The sequence below is a fragment of the Bos javanicus genome, chromosome 3, assembly GCF_032452875.1.
Source record: "Bos javanicus breed banteng chromosome 3, ARS-OSU_banteng_1.0, whole genome shotgun sequence".
In the NCBI taxonomy this organism is placed as follows: Eukaryota; Metazoa; Chordata; class Mammalia; order Artiodactyla; family Bovidae; genus Bos; species Bos javanicus.
This window is the reverse complement of record NC_083870.1, coordinates 113057169-113074524: the sequence shown is the minus strand read 5'-3', so window position 1 is coordinate 113074524 and position 17356 is coordinate 113057169. Positions and strand designations below refer to the sequence as shown.

Here is a 17356-nt window from a genome sequence, read left to right as displayed (position 1 = left end):
GAGCGGGTGGTTCAAACTGGCTGCCACTGGGGGCTCTGCAGAGAGGAGGAGGGGGCCACTCCTCAGCTTCCCACACTCACCAGCAGCTGCACTTCACCCTGGTCCCATACACTTGACATGTACATATACATACATGTGCACACGCATAGACAGATGCATAACATATTAATAAATGGATGTTGTTGTTCAGTGGCTAAGTTGTCTCTGACTCTTCATGACCCTATGGACTGTAGCACGCCACGCTTTCCTGTCCTTCACTATCTCTGGGAGTTTGCTCAAATTTATGTCCATTAATGCTATTCTAACCATCTTATCCTCTGCTGCCCCTTTCTCCTTTTGCCTTCAATCTTTTCCAGCACCAAGGTCTTTGCCAATGAGTCAGCTCTTCTTTCAGGTGGGTACACACACACATGCCTGTGTGCTAAGTTGCTTCAGTCGTGTCCGACTCTTTGCGACCCTATGGACTGATCCTGTCAGGCTCCTCTGTCCACGGGATTCTCCAGGCAAGAATACTGGAGTGGGTTGCCATGCCCTCCTCCAGGGGATCTTCCCGACCCAGGGACTGAACCCAAGTCTCCTGTAGCAGGCGGATTCTTTACTGCTGAGCCACCAGGAAAGCCCACACAAACATACATACATCCGCAGAATCTTACATATAGAGTGTTTACAGTGAAGACTCCACAAGTAAATCACCTTAGACAACCACTGCCCTGGAACATAGCCCAGACAGTGTGCTCACTGGGGACCATGGATCCTATTTAGCCCTTTCTCACCTCTTGATAATGATTTAGTAACAATTTGAGGGAAGGGGGAGTTAGCTCAAATGGTAGAGCACTCACTTTGCACATGAGGGGTACCGGGATTGATGTAGTTACAATTTAGGGCGCTAACCCTGCTCTTCAGTTGCTGCTCCTTACAGGGTCTGGGCCACATTTCAGAGCAAGTGTGTTAGGAATATTCCCATTGGAGACCCAGGCTGGGATGACGCTGGGCTGGCCCAGCCTCCCGCATATGGGATCACTCTATTCTCAGAGGCAGTGGCTCTCACAGCGAATTTTCCGTGCGACTCCCGACTCCCGATAGCCAGCCGTTGGGTGACTATAGGTGCCTACACTGTCCAGCAGGAGATGCTTCCCCAGCGAAGGCACTTTCAGATCCCGGGTTTGGGAAGTTTAACTCGAATGTAAGAGGATAAGCAAATGGAAATAGGGAGAAACTACTTCGTGGCATTTTATTTATTCTTTCAGATTAATGTTACTATTTCTGTGTGACTATTCCTAGCCAAATAACCACTGAGAACATGCCCAGAAGCATCTTTTCTTATGGTGAGAGAGAGAGAAATCAAATTCTGAAATTCGAGAACCTCATGAGTGTCTGTCTCACTCAGCCGATCAGCTTAGCATGTTCCCGAGTTGTTTAAAAAACTCCTTTGTAACTCATTATCCTTCAGTTCAGCAATATGTGAACCGTGAACTTCCAGATGTTCAAGCTGGTTTTAGAAAAGGCAGAGGAACCAGAGATCAAATTGCCAACATCCGCTGGATCATGGAAAAAGCAAGAGAGTTCCAGAAAAACATCTATTTCTGCTTTATTGACTATGCCAAAGCCTTTGACCGTGTGGCTCACAATAAACTGTGGAAAATTCTGAAAGAGATGGGAATACCAGACCACCTGATCTGCCTCTTGAGAAATTTGTATGCAGGTCAGGAAGCAACAGTTAGAACTGGACATGGAACAACAGACTGGTTCCAAATAGGAAAAGGAGTACGTCAAGGCTGTATATTGTCACCCTGCTTATTTAACTTATATGCAGAGTACATCATGAGAAATGCTGGGCTGGAAGAAACACAAGCTGGAATCAAGATTGCTAGGAGATATATCAATAACCTCAGATATGCAGATGATACCACCCTTATGGCAGAAAGTGAAGAGGAACTAAAAAGCCTCTTGATGAAAGTGAAAGAGGAGAGTGAAAAAGTTGGCTTAAAGCTCAACCTTCAGAAAACGAAGATCATGGCATCTGGTCCCATCACTTCATGGGAAATAGATGGGGAAACACTGGAAACAGTGTCAATCACAGCAGATGGTGACTGCAGCCATTAAATTAAAAGATGCTTACTCCTTGGAAGGAAAGTTATGACCAACCTAGATAGCACATTCAAAAGCAGAGACATTACTTTGCCAACAAAGGTCCATCTAGTCAAGGCTATGATTTTTCCAGGGGTCATGTATGGATGTGAGAGTTGGACTGTGAAGAAAGCTGAGCGCTGAAGAATTGATGCTTTTGAACTGTGGTGTTGGAGAAGACTCTTGAGAGTCCCTTGGACTGCAAGGAGATGCAACCAGTCCATTCTAAGGGAGATCAATCCTGGGTGTTCATTGGAAGGAGTGATGCTGAAGTTGAAACTCCAGTACTTTGGCCACCTCATGCAAAGAGTTGACTCATTGGAAAAGACTCTGATGCTGGGAGGGATTGGGGGCAGGAGGAGAAAGGGATGACAGAGGATGAGATGGCTGGATGGCATCATTGACTCGATGGACGTGAGTCTGAGTGAACTCCGGGAGTTGGTGATGGACAGGGAGGCCTGGCGTGCTGTGATTCATGGGGTCACAAAGAGTCAAACATGACTGAGCGACTGATCTGATCTGATCCTTCAGTTCTAATTTCTAATTGTATGTGTTTTCTCTTTTTTTCTTTGCTTGAGTGTTGCAGACATCTGGATGAAGAGAGGATGGGAGAACAAGGATTGGAAGCTCTACATTCAAAAGAGCCACTTGAGTGCAAGGTAGAAATTAGAGACAATGTATGTGCACCCTACGAACCAAGGGTGCTCACTGTCCCCGCCCAAACCTCAGAGAATCCCAGTCAAAGAGAATGAGGAAAAGAGGCCATGGGTTCAGAAGAGAGGAAGCAGGAGGAGGCGGCCCAGGTGGCCAGGTGAGAGGTGGGGTGAGCGTAGTTGCGGGCCTGCAGTGCGCCCTGCCCCAGCATCCTGGGGAGGGGCCTTGCCTGAGACCCAAGGGAGGAAGCCCACCTATCCGCGTACCACACCACCCCTGCGTTACTCAACCCAATCAGGTGGATCTCAGATCAGGGGGCTCCCTCTCCCATCCCTGCTGCTGCTTTATCATTGGGAAGAAGAGCTGGGCAGAAACCCAACCCAGTGTCTAAAAAAATAATCAGATCCAGTTTTTTCCTGACAGTTCTTTGCTGGAAAAGAAAAATCACCAGATCTATTAAAAACAGCGCCACTCAAAAGAAGGGGGTACCATTTTTCTGAGAACTCAAAGATGATGTCTCCATGTTACATAGAAGCACTGCAAAAAGAAAAAGTGAAAAAGAAAATACACTCTGGAGAAGTCTGACTTGTGAGCTCAGTAAGATTTAAGAGACAACTGCTTCTCTGAAACTGGAGAAATGCATTGTAAAAACTGAGGAACAGGAGATAAAACAAAAAACTGGTCAGAAGTGAAAAACCTAGAGTTCTACAGTCAGCATTAAACACTATGAGAGAGGCAGTGAACAGCAGCTTTGTGTTCTGGAGAACTTTAACAAGGAAGAAGATAAATCTGAGAAAGTCAGTCAGTACAGGAGGAGAGGGAAGATGAGAAATACACAGGACACAGCTCTGTCCTGCAACATAAATACAGTAGGAGTTCCTGAACTCACAGCTAGCTTTCTTTTTTTAATTTTTTTTTTAGCTTTCTAGCTGGATCATCAAAAAAGCAAGAGAGTTCCAGAAAAACATCTATTTCTGCTTTATTGACTATGCCAAAGCCTTTGATTGTGTGGATCACAATAAACTGTGGAAAATTCTGAAAGAGATGGGAATACCAGACCACCTGACCTGCCTCTTGAGAAACCTGTATACAGGTCAGGAAGCAACAGTTAGAACCGGACATGGAACAACAGACTGGTTCCAAATAGGAAAAGGAGTATGTCAAGGCTGTATATTGTCACCCTGCTTATTTAACTTATATGCAGAGTACATCTGGGGAAGGCAATGGCACCCCACTCCAGCACTCTTGCCTGGAAAATCCCATGGATGGAGGAGCCTGGTGGGCCACAGTCCATGGGGTTGCTAAGAGTCAGACAAGACTCAGCGACTTCACTTTCGCTTTTCACTTTCATGCATTGGAGAAGGAAATGGCAACCCACTCCAGTGTTCTTGCCTGGAGAATCCCAGGGACGGGGAGCCTGGTGGGCTGCCGTCTATGGGGTCGCACAGAGTCGGACATGACTGCAGTGACTTAGCAGCAGCAGCAGGGTACATCATGAGAAACACTGGGCTGGAAGAAGCACAAGCTGGAATCAAGATTGCCGGGAGAAATATCAATAACCTCAGATACGCAGATGATACCACTCTTATGGCAGAAAGTGAAGAGGAACTAAAAAGCCTCTTGATGAAAGTGAAAGAGGAGAGTGAAAAACTTGGCTTAAAGCTCAGCCTTCAGAAAACGAAGATCATGGCATCTGGCCCCATCACTTCATGGGAAATAGATGGGGAAACACTGGAAACAGTGTCAGACTTTATTTTTTTGGCTCCAAAATCACTGCAGATGGTGACTGCAGTCATGAAATTAAAAGACGCTTACTCCTTGGAAGGAAAGTTATGACCAACCTAGATAGCATATTCAAAAGCAGAGACATTACTTTGCCAAGAAAGGTCCATCTAGTCAAGGCTATGGTTTTTCCAGGGGTCATGGTGAGAGTTGGACTGTGAAGAAAGCTGAGTGCTGAAGAATTGATGCTTTTGAACTGTGGTGTTGGAGAAGACTCTTGAGAGTCCCTTGGACTGCAAGGAGATGCAACCAGTCCATTCTAAGGGAGATCAATCCTGGGTGTTCATTGGAAGGAGTGATGCTGAAGTTGAAACTCCAGTACTTTGGCCACCTCATGCAAAGAGTTGACTCATTGGAAAAGACCCTGATCCTGGGAGGGATTCAGGGCAGGAGGAGAAGGGGATGACACAGGATGAGATGGCTGGATGGCATCACCAACTCAATGGCCATGAGTTTGAGTAAACTCTGGGAGTTGGTGATGGACAGGGAGGCCTGGCGTGCTGCAATTCATGGGGTCACAAAGAGTCGGACACGACTGAGCAACTGAACAAATATGTAGGACCTGTGAAGAAAATTACCAAGTTAAAAATAATAGCGATAGCTGTATTTATTATTAAGACTGAAAAATACTGAAATGTCCATTTGTACAAGTTGTATTATGGATTTCATGCACTTACAATCAAAGTGTGAATAGTGGACTTCCATGGTGGACCAGGGAAGTGGTTAAGAATCCGTCTGCCAATGCAGGGCACATGAGTTCGATCCCTGGGTTGGGAAGATTCCGCATGCCATGGGGCAACTAAGCCGCAACTCCCGAGCTCACATGCCCTAGAACCCATGCCCCTCAACAAGAGGGAGCAGTGAGAAGTCTGCACACCGCAACCAGAGAGTACCCCACGCGCGGCAGCCCGCGTGCAGCAACTAAAGCCCTCTGAGCAGCCAAAAATAAATTTTCTTAAAGTCCCACTAGTATTTTTTCCAACTTGTCAAAATTATCATCTGGCTTATCTGGAAGAATACTTTAAAAGAATAGATATGCAAATCCTAAAGTAAAATAGTTTATAAAACGGTGGTAAGGCATTCAGTGTTAACTTGGTGTGAGAGAAGCAGACAGAAGTGGACCGGGCTAAACAGGCAAGAAAGAGATACGGGAGACTTAATACATGGTAAGAGAGAGGCCACGAAGAGCAAGGAATAAGCTATTCAGTGGGAGGTTTCAAGAAAGATGGTTACTTGAGAAAAATGCCCATAAATCTTTGTCTTACATCATCCATTAATTCCAGAGAGATTAAAGTGTTCAGTGTAGAACAGAAACAGCAAAACAGAAAAACCAACATTTTCTCCATCTGCTTTTGCCACATACTCTGCTAAGCATGTGATATACACTTTTCATTCAGTCCATCCAACAACACCACATGGGTATTCTTATCCCTGGTTTTCAGATGAGGAAACCGAGGCCCCATAGCGTTAGACAATCTACCAGAGCTTGGAAAGGCAGAGTGGCCTCTTAGCCTGAGCCCATTAGCTCTAAAGGCCCTGCTCCCGACAGGAAGCAAAAGAAACAAAATTCCTGGGTGCAGAAGGACTCTACATTGGAAAGTAAAGGGGAAAAAGTCACAAAAGAGCATGATTGATAGACTTTACAAAAATTTACAATCTCTGAATGTGGGGGGTGGGGAAAGTCATAAAGTTTAAAGGCAACCACAGCGAAAATATTCGCAACAAATGTGATATAAGGAATTCATGCAAAGAGGTGATAACAGAAAAACTACAGTTTCAAATGAAAAAAGGCAAAGAGAGAATGAAGCAGACCATTCACAAGAGAGAAATGATGAAAGTCAATAATCCAAACAAGTTTACCACGACTGCAATCAAGCAATGCAAATCAAAATGAATGGAAATTAGCTACCTTTCACCTTGTAATTCAATATATTTTAAAAATGAAAATATTCAGTAAATGGAGGCTGGAATGAGGTGGGTGCTCTTTGGCACTGCTTACCAGAACATAAATTATAACAAGATTTCTGGAAAGCAATTTGTCGTTTTTCATCAAGAGCCTTAAAAACATATCCTTTGATCCAGTAATTCCTCCCCTAAAATCTATCATCGGAAATGTCACATATTTGCACAAAGACCTTCATCACTGTCATATTTAAAATAACGAAACACTGTTAGTAAGTTGAATGTCTGACAATAGAAGAGTAGTCCATAAATTATGGTGCATCGTGTAATAGAATTTGTGCATCTATTAAATATGATATTTAGGAAGAAATGTTAACTAAATGAGAAAATGCTAATGTTGCTAGAAAATGCAGACTAAAATTACATGGTATTAGGCATATATTAATATAATATGGAGCTTATGAAACTTATAGAGGTATGTATGTATCTACCTATGTATAAACATATGTATCTATCTATATAAATACATAGAATATAAATGAGAAAATACAGCAACAAATTAACATTATTTGTGTTAGTCTCTCATCTCAGTGGTTGGGTAATTATTTTCCTTCTTAACACCTTGAACTCTATATGTTTAACTTAATACTGTATTTTTTAAGGTTCCTTGAAAAAACGTGCGAGAAGGGGACGATGGAGGATGAGATGGTTGGATGGCATCACCGACTCAATGGGTATGAGTTTGAGCAAGCTCTGGGAGATGGTGAGGGACAGGGAGGCCTGGCGTGCTGCCAGGGGTCCATGGGGGTCTCAAAGAGGCGAACACGACAGAGCGACTGAACTGAACTGAACTGAACAAAACACCGCCCTGTTTATCAGCGGGTCTATGTCTACACTGCCCCTGACACACGGGATGCCTAGCAAGACTCTCCCCTCTGGAGGGCAGGTTTCTGGTTGGCAAGGGAGGGGCTGGGCCAGCTGACCCTTTGGTGTCATTTACAGTAAGTAATCGAACCCAAAAAGTCTGGGTCCTGGTACTTGGAAACACAACACTTTTCTCAATAATGGGACAAAGGGACTGTGAAGTCAGCAGGAGAGAGGAGGGAGCTGGTCCACAGAGCTGCCCGGGGGCCTGGCCTGCAGGGCTGTGGACACTGAGGCCACCTCATCTGCCGCTGGGCTTCCTTGGAGCCTTCGGACTCCAGATCCCTCAGTCTCTCCCTCCTGTGTTGGTGGTTAATCACTGTTAAGATGGCCTCCGCGTCTCGCCTTTCTCTTCCTTCTCCCAGCTTCACTCAGCGCTTCTTCCTGGCCCCTGAGCCCCAGGCCCCTCTCTCTCTCTGACCTCCGGGCGCTCACCGGGCCCCCCGCCCACAGCCGCGGCCACGCGTGCGTCATCCGCGTCCTCTTCCTGCCTCGTCTCTCCGAGCACTTCCTCTGAGGGGCCCCACATGACAGCTCAGTGTCTCCCGGAGGCTCCCGCGGCTCCAGGAAGCCCCAGGAGTGACGCTCAGCCACCGCCCTCCTCTCCCCTCCTGCGGAGCGCTCCTCGCACACCGGCCTTCCCTCCTCTGCCTCTGAGATGTCGCTCCTCACTTGGCAGCTCGTAAAAAGTCATGGCCAAGAGCCTGTCATACAGCGCGAAGCTAGGTCAGATACAGTATGTTAATGGCGTATGGCTGGCATCTAGAAAACCAGGACGGACGAACTTATTGACAGAGAGGAAATGGAGACGCAGGTGTGGAGACTGGGCTGGAGGCCAGGGCGTGGGGAGGAGAGGGAAGGACAGACTGAGAAAGGAGCATTGACACCCATACACCATCCTGTGTGAAACAGATAACCGGCAGGACACTGCTGCACAGCACAGGGAGGCCCACCTGGCACTCCGTGATGACCTAGAGGGGTGGGGAGGGGAGGCGGTCCAGAGGAAGGGGATATATGTGTCGAATTATGACTCATTCGCGTTGCCGTAAGGCAGAGACCACAACCGTGTTGCACAGCAATCATCCTCCAATTAAAAAAAAAAAAAAGGAACAGCCAGGGTTCAGCGGGTGCTGACTATGTATGCTTATCTCCACACTGTCCCGTTTTATCCTCTCAATAATCCAATGACATCAACGGAAAGACAAATCACTCCATTTTTTACATGGGCCAAAGATACGAACAGACATTTCTTCAAAGAAGGTATACAAATGGCCAAGGAGCAGAGGAGAAGAGGCTCAACGACATCCATCATTAGAGCGATGCCAGCCCAAGTCACAGTAAGAGGCTACTTCACACCCACTAGGACGGCCATTACCAAAACGATAGTAACAAGTGTGGTGAGGGTGTGGAAACATTAGAACCCTCAGACCCTGCTGATGGGAATGAAACAGCACCACTGCTGTAGAAAAGATGGACAGTTCCACAAAATGTAAAACACAGAATTACCACATGACCCAGCAGTTCCACCCACGACAGTTGAAAACACATGTGCATAAAAAAACTTGAACTTAAATGACCACAGCAGCATCATTCATCGGAGAAGGCAATGGCACCCCACTCCAGTACTCCTGCCTGGGAAAATCCCATGGATGGAGGAGGCTGGAAGGCAGCAGTCCACGGGGTCGCTGAGGGTCGGACACGACTGAGCGACTTCACTTTCACTTTTCACCTTCACGCATTGGAGAAGGAAATGGCACCCACTCCAGTGTTCTCGCCTGGAGAATCCCAGGGACGGGGAGCCTGGTGGGCTGCCGTCTGTGGGGTCACACAGAGTTGGACACGACTGAAGCGACTTAGCAGCAGCAGCACCATTCCTAATAGCACAAAAGGAGGAGCAACCTAAATGCCTGTCAACTGATGAACAGCTAAATAAAATGTGACCTCTTGATTAAATGGGCTACTATTTATCCATGAAAAGGGATGACTCATACTACAACATGGATAAACCTTGGAAGCATTATGCCAGGTAAGAAGTCAGATACGAAAGGCCACATATTATATGATTCTATTCCTATGAAATTACCCAGAATAGGCAAATTGTCAGAGACAGAAAGTAAGTCAATCAGTAGTTGCCACAGCTTGGGAGGGACAGAAATGGGAAGTGACTCCTAAGAGGTTCAGGCTTTTTGGGAAATGGGAAGTGACTCCTAAGAGGTTCAGGTTTTTTAGGAAGGGGAGGGGTGATGAAATGTTCTGGTGTTAGATGGTTGGATGGCATCACCAACTCGATGGACATGAGTTTGAGCAAGCTCCAGGAGTTGATGATGGACAGGGAAGCCTGGCGTGCTGCAGTCCATGGGGTCGCAAAGAGTTGGACAGGACTGAGCAACTGAACTGAACTGAACTGATGGTTTACACTACACACCACTGAATGGTACACTGATTCTACAGGATGTGAGTTTTACTGCAATAAAAAATTAACCCAATGAGCGGGCATTTCCCTACTGAGGACCCTGGGTGGGTACAGGGAGGTTAGCATCTCACAGAGGTTACAACTCACACGAGGCCCAGCCAACTGCAGAGGGCTTGCCTCTAAGGACTTCATCACATGACCTGAATTAGCGAGGGAAGCCCCTCCATCACTGGGGCAGGGAGGAAGGCCTAGAGCACCACCTCTCATGGTCATGCTGGGGTTCACGGTCCAGGAGATGGGACCACTCATCGGAGAAGCTCCGAAGTCTGTGCACAGGTGACTCTCACCTGTCAGGTAGACAGGTGCTCAGTCTCTTTGGTTGTGTCCGACTGTTTGAGACCCTACAAAATGTAGCCCACCAGGCTCTGTCTATGGGATTCTCCATGCAAGAATACTGGAGTGGGTTGCCATGCCCTCCCGCAGGGGATCTTCCAGACCCAGGGACTGAACTTGGGTCGCCTGCATTACAGGCTGATTCTTTACTGTTGACCCACTAGGGAAAGACAAACCAAAGCCAAGCTTCCCTGGTTCTGGAAAAATTTCTCCAGGACGCTAAGCTAGGGCACAGAGAACCTGGGGACGCTCGACTATGGGTTTTACGAGTCGCTGCACAAAGAAAGTACCAGGAACCTGTTAGACGGAGAGGCCTCCCCAGGCACATCACTCCCTTCTTGGTCCTGAACGCAGAAGGACTGCTCAGAGTAGTGGTCCCTGGACAACTAGAGAGCGAACCGAACAATCTCTTACACAAACCAGCTTTTAGGAGCTGTGGTCCTCTGGCTCTGACTACTGTCTGTGCCAGCATCTCTCACCCTTTGTCAATACCAGATGGGAAAAACAGTCTTTTCCTTTGCACTTGCACAAAAGTAATTCATGAGCAATATTTGTCGTTCTTGTTGTTTAGTTGCTAAGTTGCGTCCAACTCTTTGTGACCCCATGAACTGCAGTATACCAGACTTCCCTGTCCTTCACCATCTCCCGGAGTCTGCTCAAACTCATGTCCATGGAGTTGGTGATGCCATCCAACCATCTCACCCACTGCTGCCCACTTCTCCTCCTGCCCTCAATCTTTCCCAGCATCTGGGATCAGTATAAACTTTCCTAAAGTTTGAAAGGGGGTTGGAGGAAGGATTACATCAGACCCATTCACACCTTAGTAAATGGCTTTACACCTCTCCAGGACATTTCTGCCCACTCCCCTGACAAGTGCCTTCTCTGTGCTCCATCACGAGGGGTCTCCCCTCCAGGCCTCCTCTGACTCTACACACACCCAGACTTGCTGACGTCTCTCTCTTCCTCTCTCCCAGAAACAGTAAATTCAAGTCCTGGTCCTGCCGTCATTAGTACTGTGAACATACAGCATGTTACCTAACCTCTCTGGGTCTCAGTTTTCCGCACCTGTAAAGTGCGGATAATAACCACACTTCCTCCGAAGGCCAGTGTGGACAGTGAGTGAGTCAGTGTGTGCGAAGAGCTTAGAACAGAATCTGACATGCAGGTTGTCTTCTACTGTTATTTTTAGGCAGAATGCATCAGTATCCACCTTCGGTTTGCAGAGCAAGGCTGCAATGGTATGGCCTGCCCTACCTCAAGGGGCCATAACTTTCTTACTAACAAGTAGAATGCCTTCTCAAAGGGCACTTTTGGTGACAAAATGTCCTTCTGGGGCCTCTTTGTCTTTCTGGCCGTGCTCACAAGGCTGCCAAGTCCAGGCTGCCGTGTACTGTCCCTGGGAAGGCGGCTGTAGCTTTGCCTGGGCAAAGCTTGTGGTCGGCCAGGTGCTGAGGGAAACCAAGATCACGTCCTCGTCACAGCTGGTCAGGCCAGGCATGGGTTTCTAGCACTTGCCTGCCTCTGCCCCTGGGAGGGAAGCCAACTCTCTCCTGTGTGGTTTAGTGGAAACACCACTGGACCAGGCAACTCTATCCTGCATGGTGGCTGATGGACCCAGAATATATAGGCTCACTCTTGGGGGCTGGGCTGCTCTTACAGAGACGGCAGTATATCGCTGACTCCTCTGGGCCATTGCTCTGGTTCAACCTGTCCAGCCAGGGCAAGGAAAGCCTGGCCCCAACTGACCCATGACCCCGCACGCTGATGGACCTGAATCCCCAAAGGTGTACCTCTTCCCTGCAGCAGAAAGCACATGGCAGGTATGCTGGCCTCACGTGGAAGCGCAGTCCTGGCAGGAGAGGAAGACACAAGCTTGACAGTCTCTTAGTATCCTCTGTACAAAAGGGGCCAGACAGCCCCATCAAGGAGCCCCCCTGACCTCCCTAGTCTGCTGGCGGGTTCGCGTGGAGCCAGGGGAGCGTGACATAGGCCCCACCCAGAAGACCCACTGCCCCTCGCGATCTCAAGCCCCTTGCTGCAAGAAGGCAGAGCGGGACTCCGTCTATGGAGTCAGCTGCCTGGGGTCCTCCCCTCCAGCTCTCTGCACCCTGAGATGGGCCTCGGTTTTTCTGAGGTTTTCTGAGTTGTGGAGGAGGGACCTGTGTCTTCTTGCTCCGAGGCAGGTGTAGGGCTGACCTCCCGAGAGGAAGTGCAGCTTTGCTAGGCCCGGGGGCGAACGTGCACACATCGGTCACGTGGGCCGCTATCAATCGCAGCCTTGTCTTTTGGCGTTTCCCTCACCCCCTCCTTAGTTCCATTTAAATAGGCAAATCCTGTCCTCTTTCTCCAGCTAGCAGGCCACTCCCGAGGAAGCTGCCCTCGGTTCCTGGAGCTCCAAGCATCGCAGTCTAAACCAGGCGTTGGAAGCCTCCTGCTGCCCTCCTCTCTCAACTGGAGGAGCCGGGAATATGCTCAAGCCACTGGGGTCCGAGCAGGGTGCCTGAGATCTTTTCCCATATAGATTTTTCCAGCGTAGGAGGGCCAGTCTTAGAGGCTTCCTTGCTCACTTTGGAGCAGGGTCATTAAAAGGCCTTGACACCATAGCTGGCTTACCTGGGGCCCTGCTGTCTCAGCATCTCCCGGAGAGAAGCAGAGCGTAGAGCCTGATGCCTGGGAGACTCATGCTTGTGGAACCCCACTGGGGTGCCCCTTGCTGGCGGAGGACCAGGAGGACAAGGTTTTCACCAGTCCCAGGAACAGAGAAAGCTAAGGATGGGATGGGAGGGTGGGGGGCTGTTTTTCAGGAAGTCAAACCTCCATGATTTAAAGGACTGGCCTTTTGACTTTTTCTGTTTGTTTTTCAAGAGCACGTTCTTCTTGCCTTTTCGGCGCCGTTAAAGGATACTTTCATGAAATGAACGGCTAAGAGGTGGCAGTTAGATATCACTTAGCTAGGTTTTCGTTTTTAAATCTCCTTAATTGGCAACATTAAAGGTGGTGGCAAAAGGAGGTCTCCCAGGGTTTTGGAGAGTTCGGTGGTTCGTGGTATCCCACATCCTACAGGCGCTCCTGCCCCTGCGGGAATCATGACTTCCCCCCACAGAGCCAAGGGGATAGGGGAGCCCCGGGCCTGGAGTTAGCGCCTGGCCTCACGGCTTGGCTCCCTGGGGAGGGCTCCAAGCCCTGCTGTCTGGAGCTAAAGGGGCCTTGGGGCTGGGAGACTAACAAGAAGCCCAGCCCTGGACTCGGAGGATGGTGGGTATGGGGTGGGGTGTGGGCCACGGGTACCCTCCCGAAGAGGCAGACCCTGCACAGTTGCCAAGGCTCCAAGAGTAACTCAGCACCAGGGAGGGGAGGGAAGGAGACGCAAGAGAGGAACGAATACCGCACGAATACCCTCTGGGATCCCAGTTTGCCACCAGCCGGCCCAGCAGTGTAGGGGCTGCCCTGGTAGCTCCGACGGTTAAGAATACGCCTGCAAAGCAGGAGACCCAGGTTCGATCTCTGGGTCAGAAAGATCCCCTGGGGAAGGGAATGGCAACCCACTCCAGTATTCTTGCCTGGGAAATCCCAGAGGAACCCGACAGGCTATACAGTCCACGAGGTCGCAAAGAGTCGGATACCACTGAGCAACTAACACACACACAACACACACAGCAGGGCGGTGTGGACTAAAGCCTCAAGCTCTCTGAGGTCTGCCCACCTGCAAAGTCAGGGGCGGTGGGACTAGAGGTTTCATGGCTTCTCCTAGCTCTGGCTCTGGCTGTCGCAAGGCTCCCAGTTTAGAGTCAGAGACCCTTGTTGCAATCTGTAGCCTGAGCCTGACCACAGCTCCCTGGTCAAAGGGCTGCTGTGAAGGTTAGTGAGCTGGAGCCTGGAAGCTCCCGAGGTCTCTGAGGGGAGGGGAGAGCTGCACGTGGGCTGAGGGGAGACAGATCAGGATGTCCCCACTGTCTCTACGCCCGGGTCGATGGGTCCCCACAGGGGCTGTGCCTGTGGGGAAGACTAGGTCTGCTGCCCTTTCCCCCCACCCCGGGTGTGAGAACTGGGGACTCAGGAAACTGGCCTTGGGAGGGCGAGGCTCTGATGCAGTCAGACCTCGGGCCAGGTGGCCAGCTAAAAGCTTGGGTTAATTTCTAAACAGTCCCAGTTCACCCTGGTAAACACCCTGTCTTCTCTCGCTGCCACTGGAACCCAGGCTCACACCGACTTGACAGGTACCGGACTGGGGTGGCAGCAGCCGTCTGTCTGTCTGGGTGCAGCCTCTGGGGACGGACAGTGTTGACTTTGTCATCCCTTGGTTAACCCATCTGAGCCTCAATTTCCTCATCTGCAAGAGCAGCCAAGAAAAGGACCTGCACTTCAGATTGTCGCGAAGTTGAAATAGGTTGACGCATAGACAAATACTCAAACTCAACAAGCTCCAAATAAGGTCTGTGACCCGTGACCCATTTCCCCTCCTGCATGGATGGCGGTAGAGTCTGCCTGCTCGGAGGGACCCTTCTGCAAGCCCAGGGGTGCTACCTGAGAGGTGCAGGTGAACGTGCCCTTCCCCCATCACGCCCAAGGCCCCAGAGGGCATGGTTAGACCACAGGGTGGCAGAGTGGCAGGGCCAAGGGCCCCCCTCAGACATTGGTGGAGAAGGGTGTTACAAAAAGGAACTGTCAGCAAGTGGCCGGTTCCCCAGTTTTAGGACAACTGGCGCATTCAGCAACATCCCAGAACTGGGGGTGGGGGGGCAGTCGATGGTGGCCGAGAGGCCTCAAAAGGTGGGGACACGGCTGAGAGCATTGGACGGGTGAGAAGTGGCTCCTGCTGTTGGTAACATGACTTCCTCTGCTCCCAGGGCCCCAGATACAGCCTCTGATCCTTTCTTGAGCGACTCCCCGTGTTCACGGCTCCCCAGACAACAGCTTCCTCCAAAGTCCCATACTCTGGCACAGGAAGGGTTCTCTCTTGCCACTTCCGTTCTTCCAGGACTGTTTCCCAGCTGTGCATCTTTGACCAACACCTGAACTGACCCAGCTGCTTTCTAACACTCCGACCACCACGGAGCCCTGAGTTTCCGCCCGGCTCACAGGCCGTGGACACCCCCCTCCTGCCTTGGTCCCTGGAACCTCAAGGAAGCCCCTGGTCCTGCTGCTTGATGGTTGCTGGGGTGTGCGGCCCAGACCCCAGGCTAGCCCTGGAGGGCTCCTGCTCTCAAAACCCCAACTCCGAGGCCGAGCAGGTCCCCCAACAGGCCTCAGCTGGACCCACCAACAAACCTGGGAAACGCAAGGTCGCTGGACACAGAAACAACCCCATCCCAGGGCAGGGGCCCAGCGTGCCCCGACCCAGCTTGCCCTGTGCGCAAGCGGCACCTCCAACGCCTCCATTGCCAGGCCAGGCCGGCGTGGGCAGGTTGGGTACTCACAGCACACAGAGTGCGTAGGCCCGGGAGATGGACTCGCTGGCGCGCACGAGGAAGCTCCCATCCTTGCCCGTTCTGGACAGCAGCTCCTCCGCCTTGGAGCGGGTGATGTTGCCATGGTTCCAGCAGGGGACCATGGCGGGCGCGGGGCTCCCTGGGGCCGGGCCGGGTGGCCTCCCCCCTGGACCGGACGCTGCGCCGACGGGGGAGCTGGGCCCTCCTGTGCCGTGACCCTCCGTGGGTTCCCTCTCAGTCGCCCCAGCTGCTGCTGCTCCTGCCACCCGCTCGCTGACCGACTTCCTGTTTCAGGCACTCGGCAAGGGAAAGGAAGCTGAGCTGCAGAGAACTTCCTCATTGCAGAGCCCAAGCAAGACAGTCCTCCACCTCCCCCATCACGGCCTGCTGCCCCTCCCTCTCACCACCCGCCCCCCGCCCACCCCGCCCGTGCCCCCCATCCCCGGCTCCCTCCTTTAATGGGTCTCAGTCCCTGGCATGGCAAATATCAGCTTAAGCCCTCCTGGGGGAATCTATCACTCCTCTGGCATCAGGAGGCTCAGGGCCAGCCTCTGAAGGAGTGAGGCCCAAGCGTTAGCCATTCCGGGGCCCATGACCCGATGCCCCACGTTGGGGGGCCACGCCAAGGACGTCCACCCCAGCCCTCTGCCCTACCCCCAAGCTTTCCACCTCCCTGTCCACTCCCTCCGACATGCCCGCAGGTCAGAGGCTCACAGGGCCGGGCTTCTCAACTGGGGCTGAGGCCTGCTCCCCGACCCCCACTGAGGGGGGTACCAGCCGACCCTCCTACTCATAATGAGACACACACAGCCACCTGGGCACCTTTCAGCCCCAGAAGCTGGGAAGACCTTAAGCGACACCACCCATGGGCTCCCCTGGGACAGCTCTGCGACACTTTATACCCATCGCGGGGGCCGGCAGGTATACGGGAGCCCGTGGCAACCCTTCTCCAGGGCAGCACATCCTGACCCCTGTGGCCCAGCTTAGGGACATGCAGAGGGAGCTGGGAGGGCTCTCAGGACATGGACCTTTTGCAAGGTGACACCTCTGGATCTTTCTGGGACACTTGGGACATTCATGCATGTCCCCCTATCCCTGGGCAAGTTGGCCACCTGGCAAGGATGGCATTCCTTCCCGAGTCCCACATCTCAGGTAGAGTTGGAGTTGGAGGTAGAGGTGGCCGGGCATGGTTGCCTTGGTCCACAGCTCAAAGCGGGGGCTGCCTTTGGGGAGGTGGGGACCACCATCCAGGATCAGCAGGCTCTGAGGGCTCTGAAGTGGGCACCCTGCTTGGACCCCAGACGGGGAGCCCTCAGTGCTCGTGTCAGTGCCCCAGGGTGAAGGGGCAGGTGCAGACCTATTGCACAAGACCCCGGATCCTGTCTCAGCCGTCAGCCACCCCGCGACATGACAGAAGAAGCCGCATCCAGGCACCAGGGCCAGGCAAGCCTCCACTCTAATCGGGTCCTCTGCATCCAAGCTGCAGGAGCTGGTTGGTTCCTTCTCCCTCTTGGTCTCGGTTTCTTGTTCTCCACCTGAAGGAGAGCAGCCCCAGAGGAACTCACGTGTGCCGGGAGCCCCCAGTGCCTGCCACCCGCAACAGTTGATTCTGAAAAGCAAAGCTAAGCACTCTGATTCCTAAATCCTGGACTCGGCTCACCTCCACCTGAGGGAAGAGGGGAGGAGGGCGGGGAGCGGGGAGGAGATGGTCAACTCAGGCCTGAGGCGGGGG

General features: G+C 51.3%; 1 protein-coding gene across 1 annotated transcript in view; it reads right to left on the bottom strand.

Annotated features, from left to right (window-relative positions):
* INPP5D (inositol polyphosphate-5-phosphatase D) overlaps positions 1 to 15913 on the bottom strand; it is a 137098-nt gene extending 121185 nt beyond the window's left edge. The window contains exon 1 of the mRNA XM_061412651.1: positions 15613 to 15913. Coding sequence (XP_061268635.1) covers positions 15613 to 15746 — 134 coding nt within the window. The 5' untranslated portion in view covers positions 15747 to 15913. The remainder of the gene's footprint in view (positions 1 to 15612) is intronic.
* Positions 15914 to 17356: the final 1443 nt, after the last annotated feature.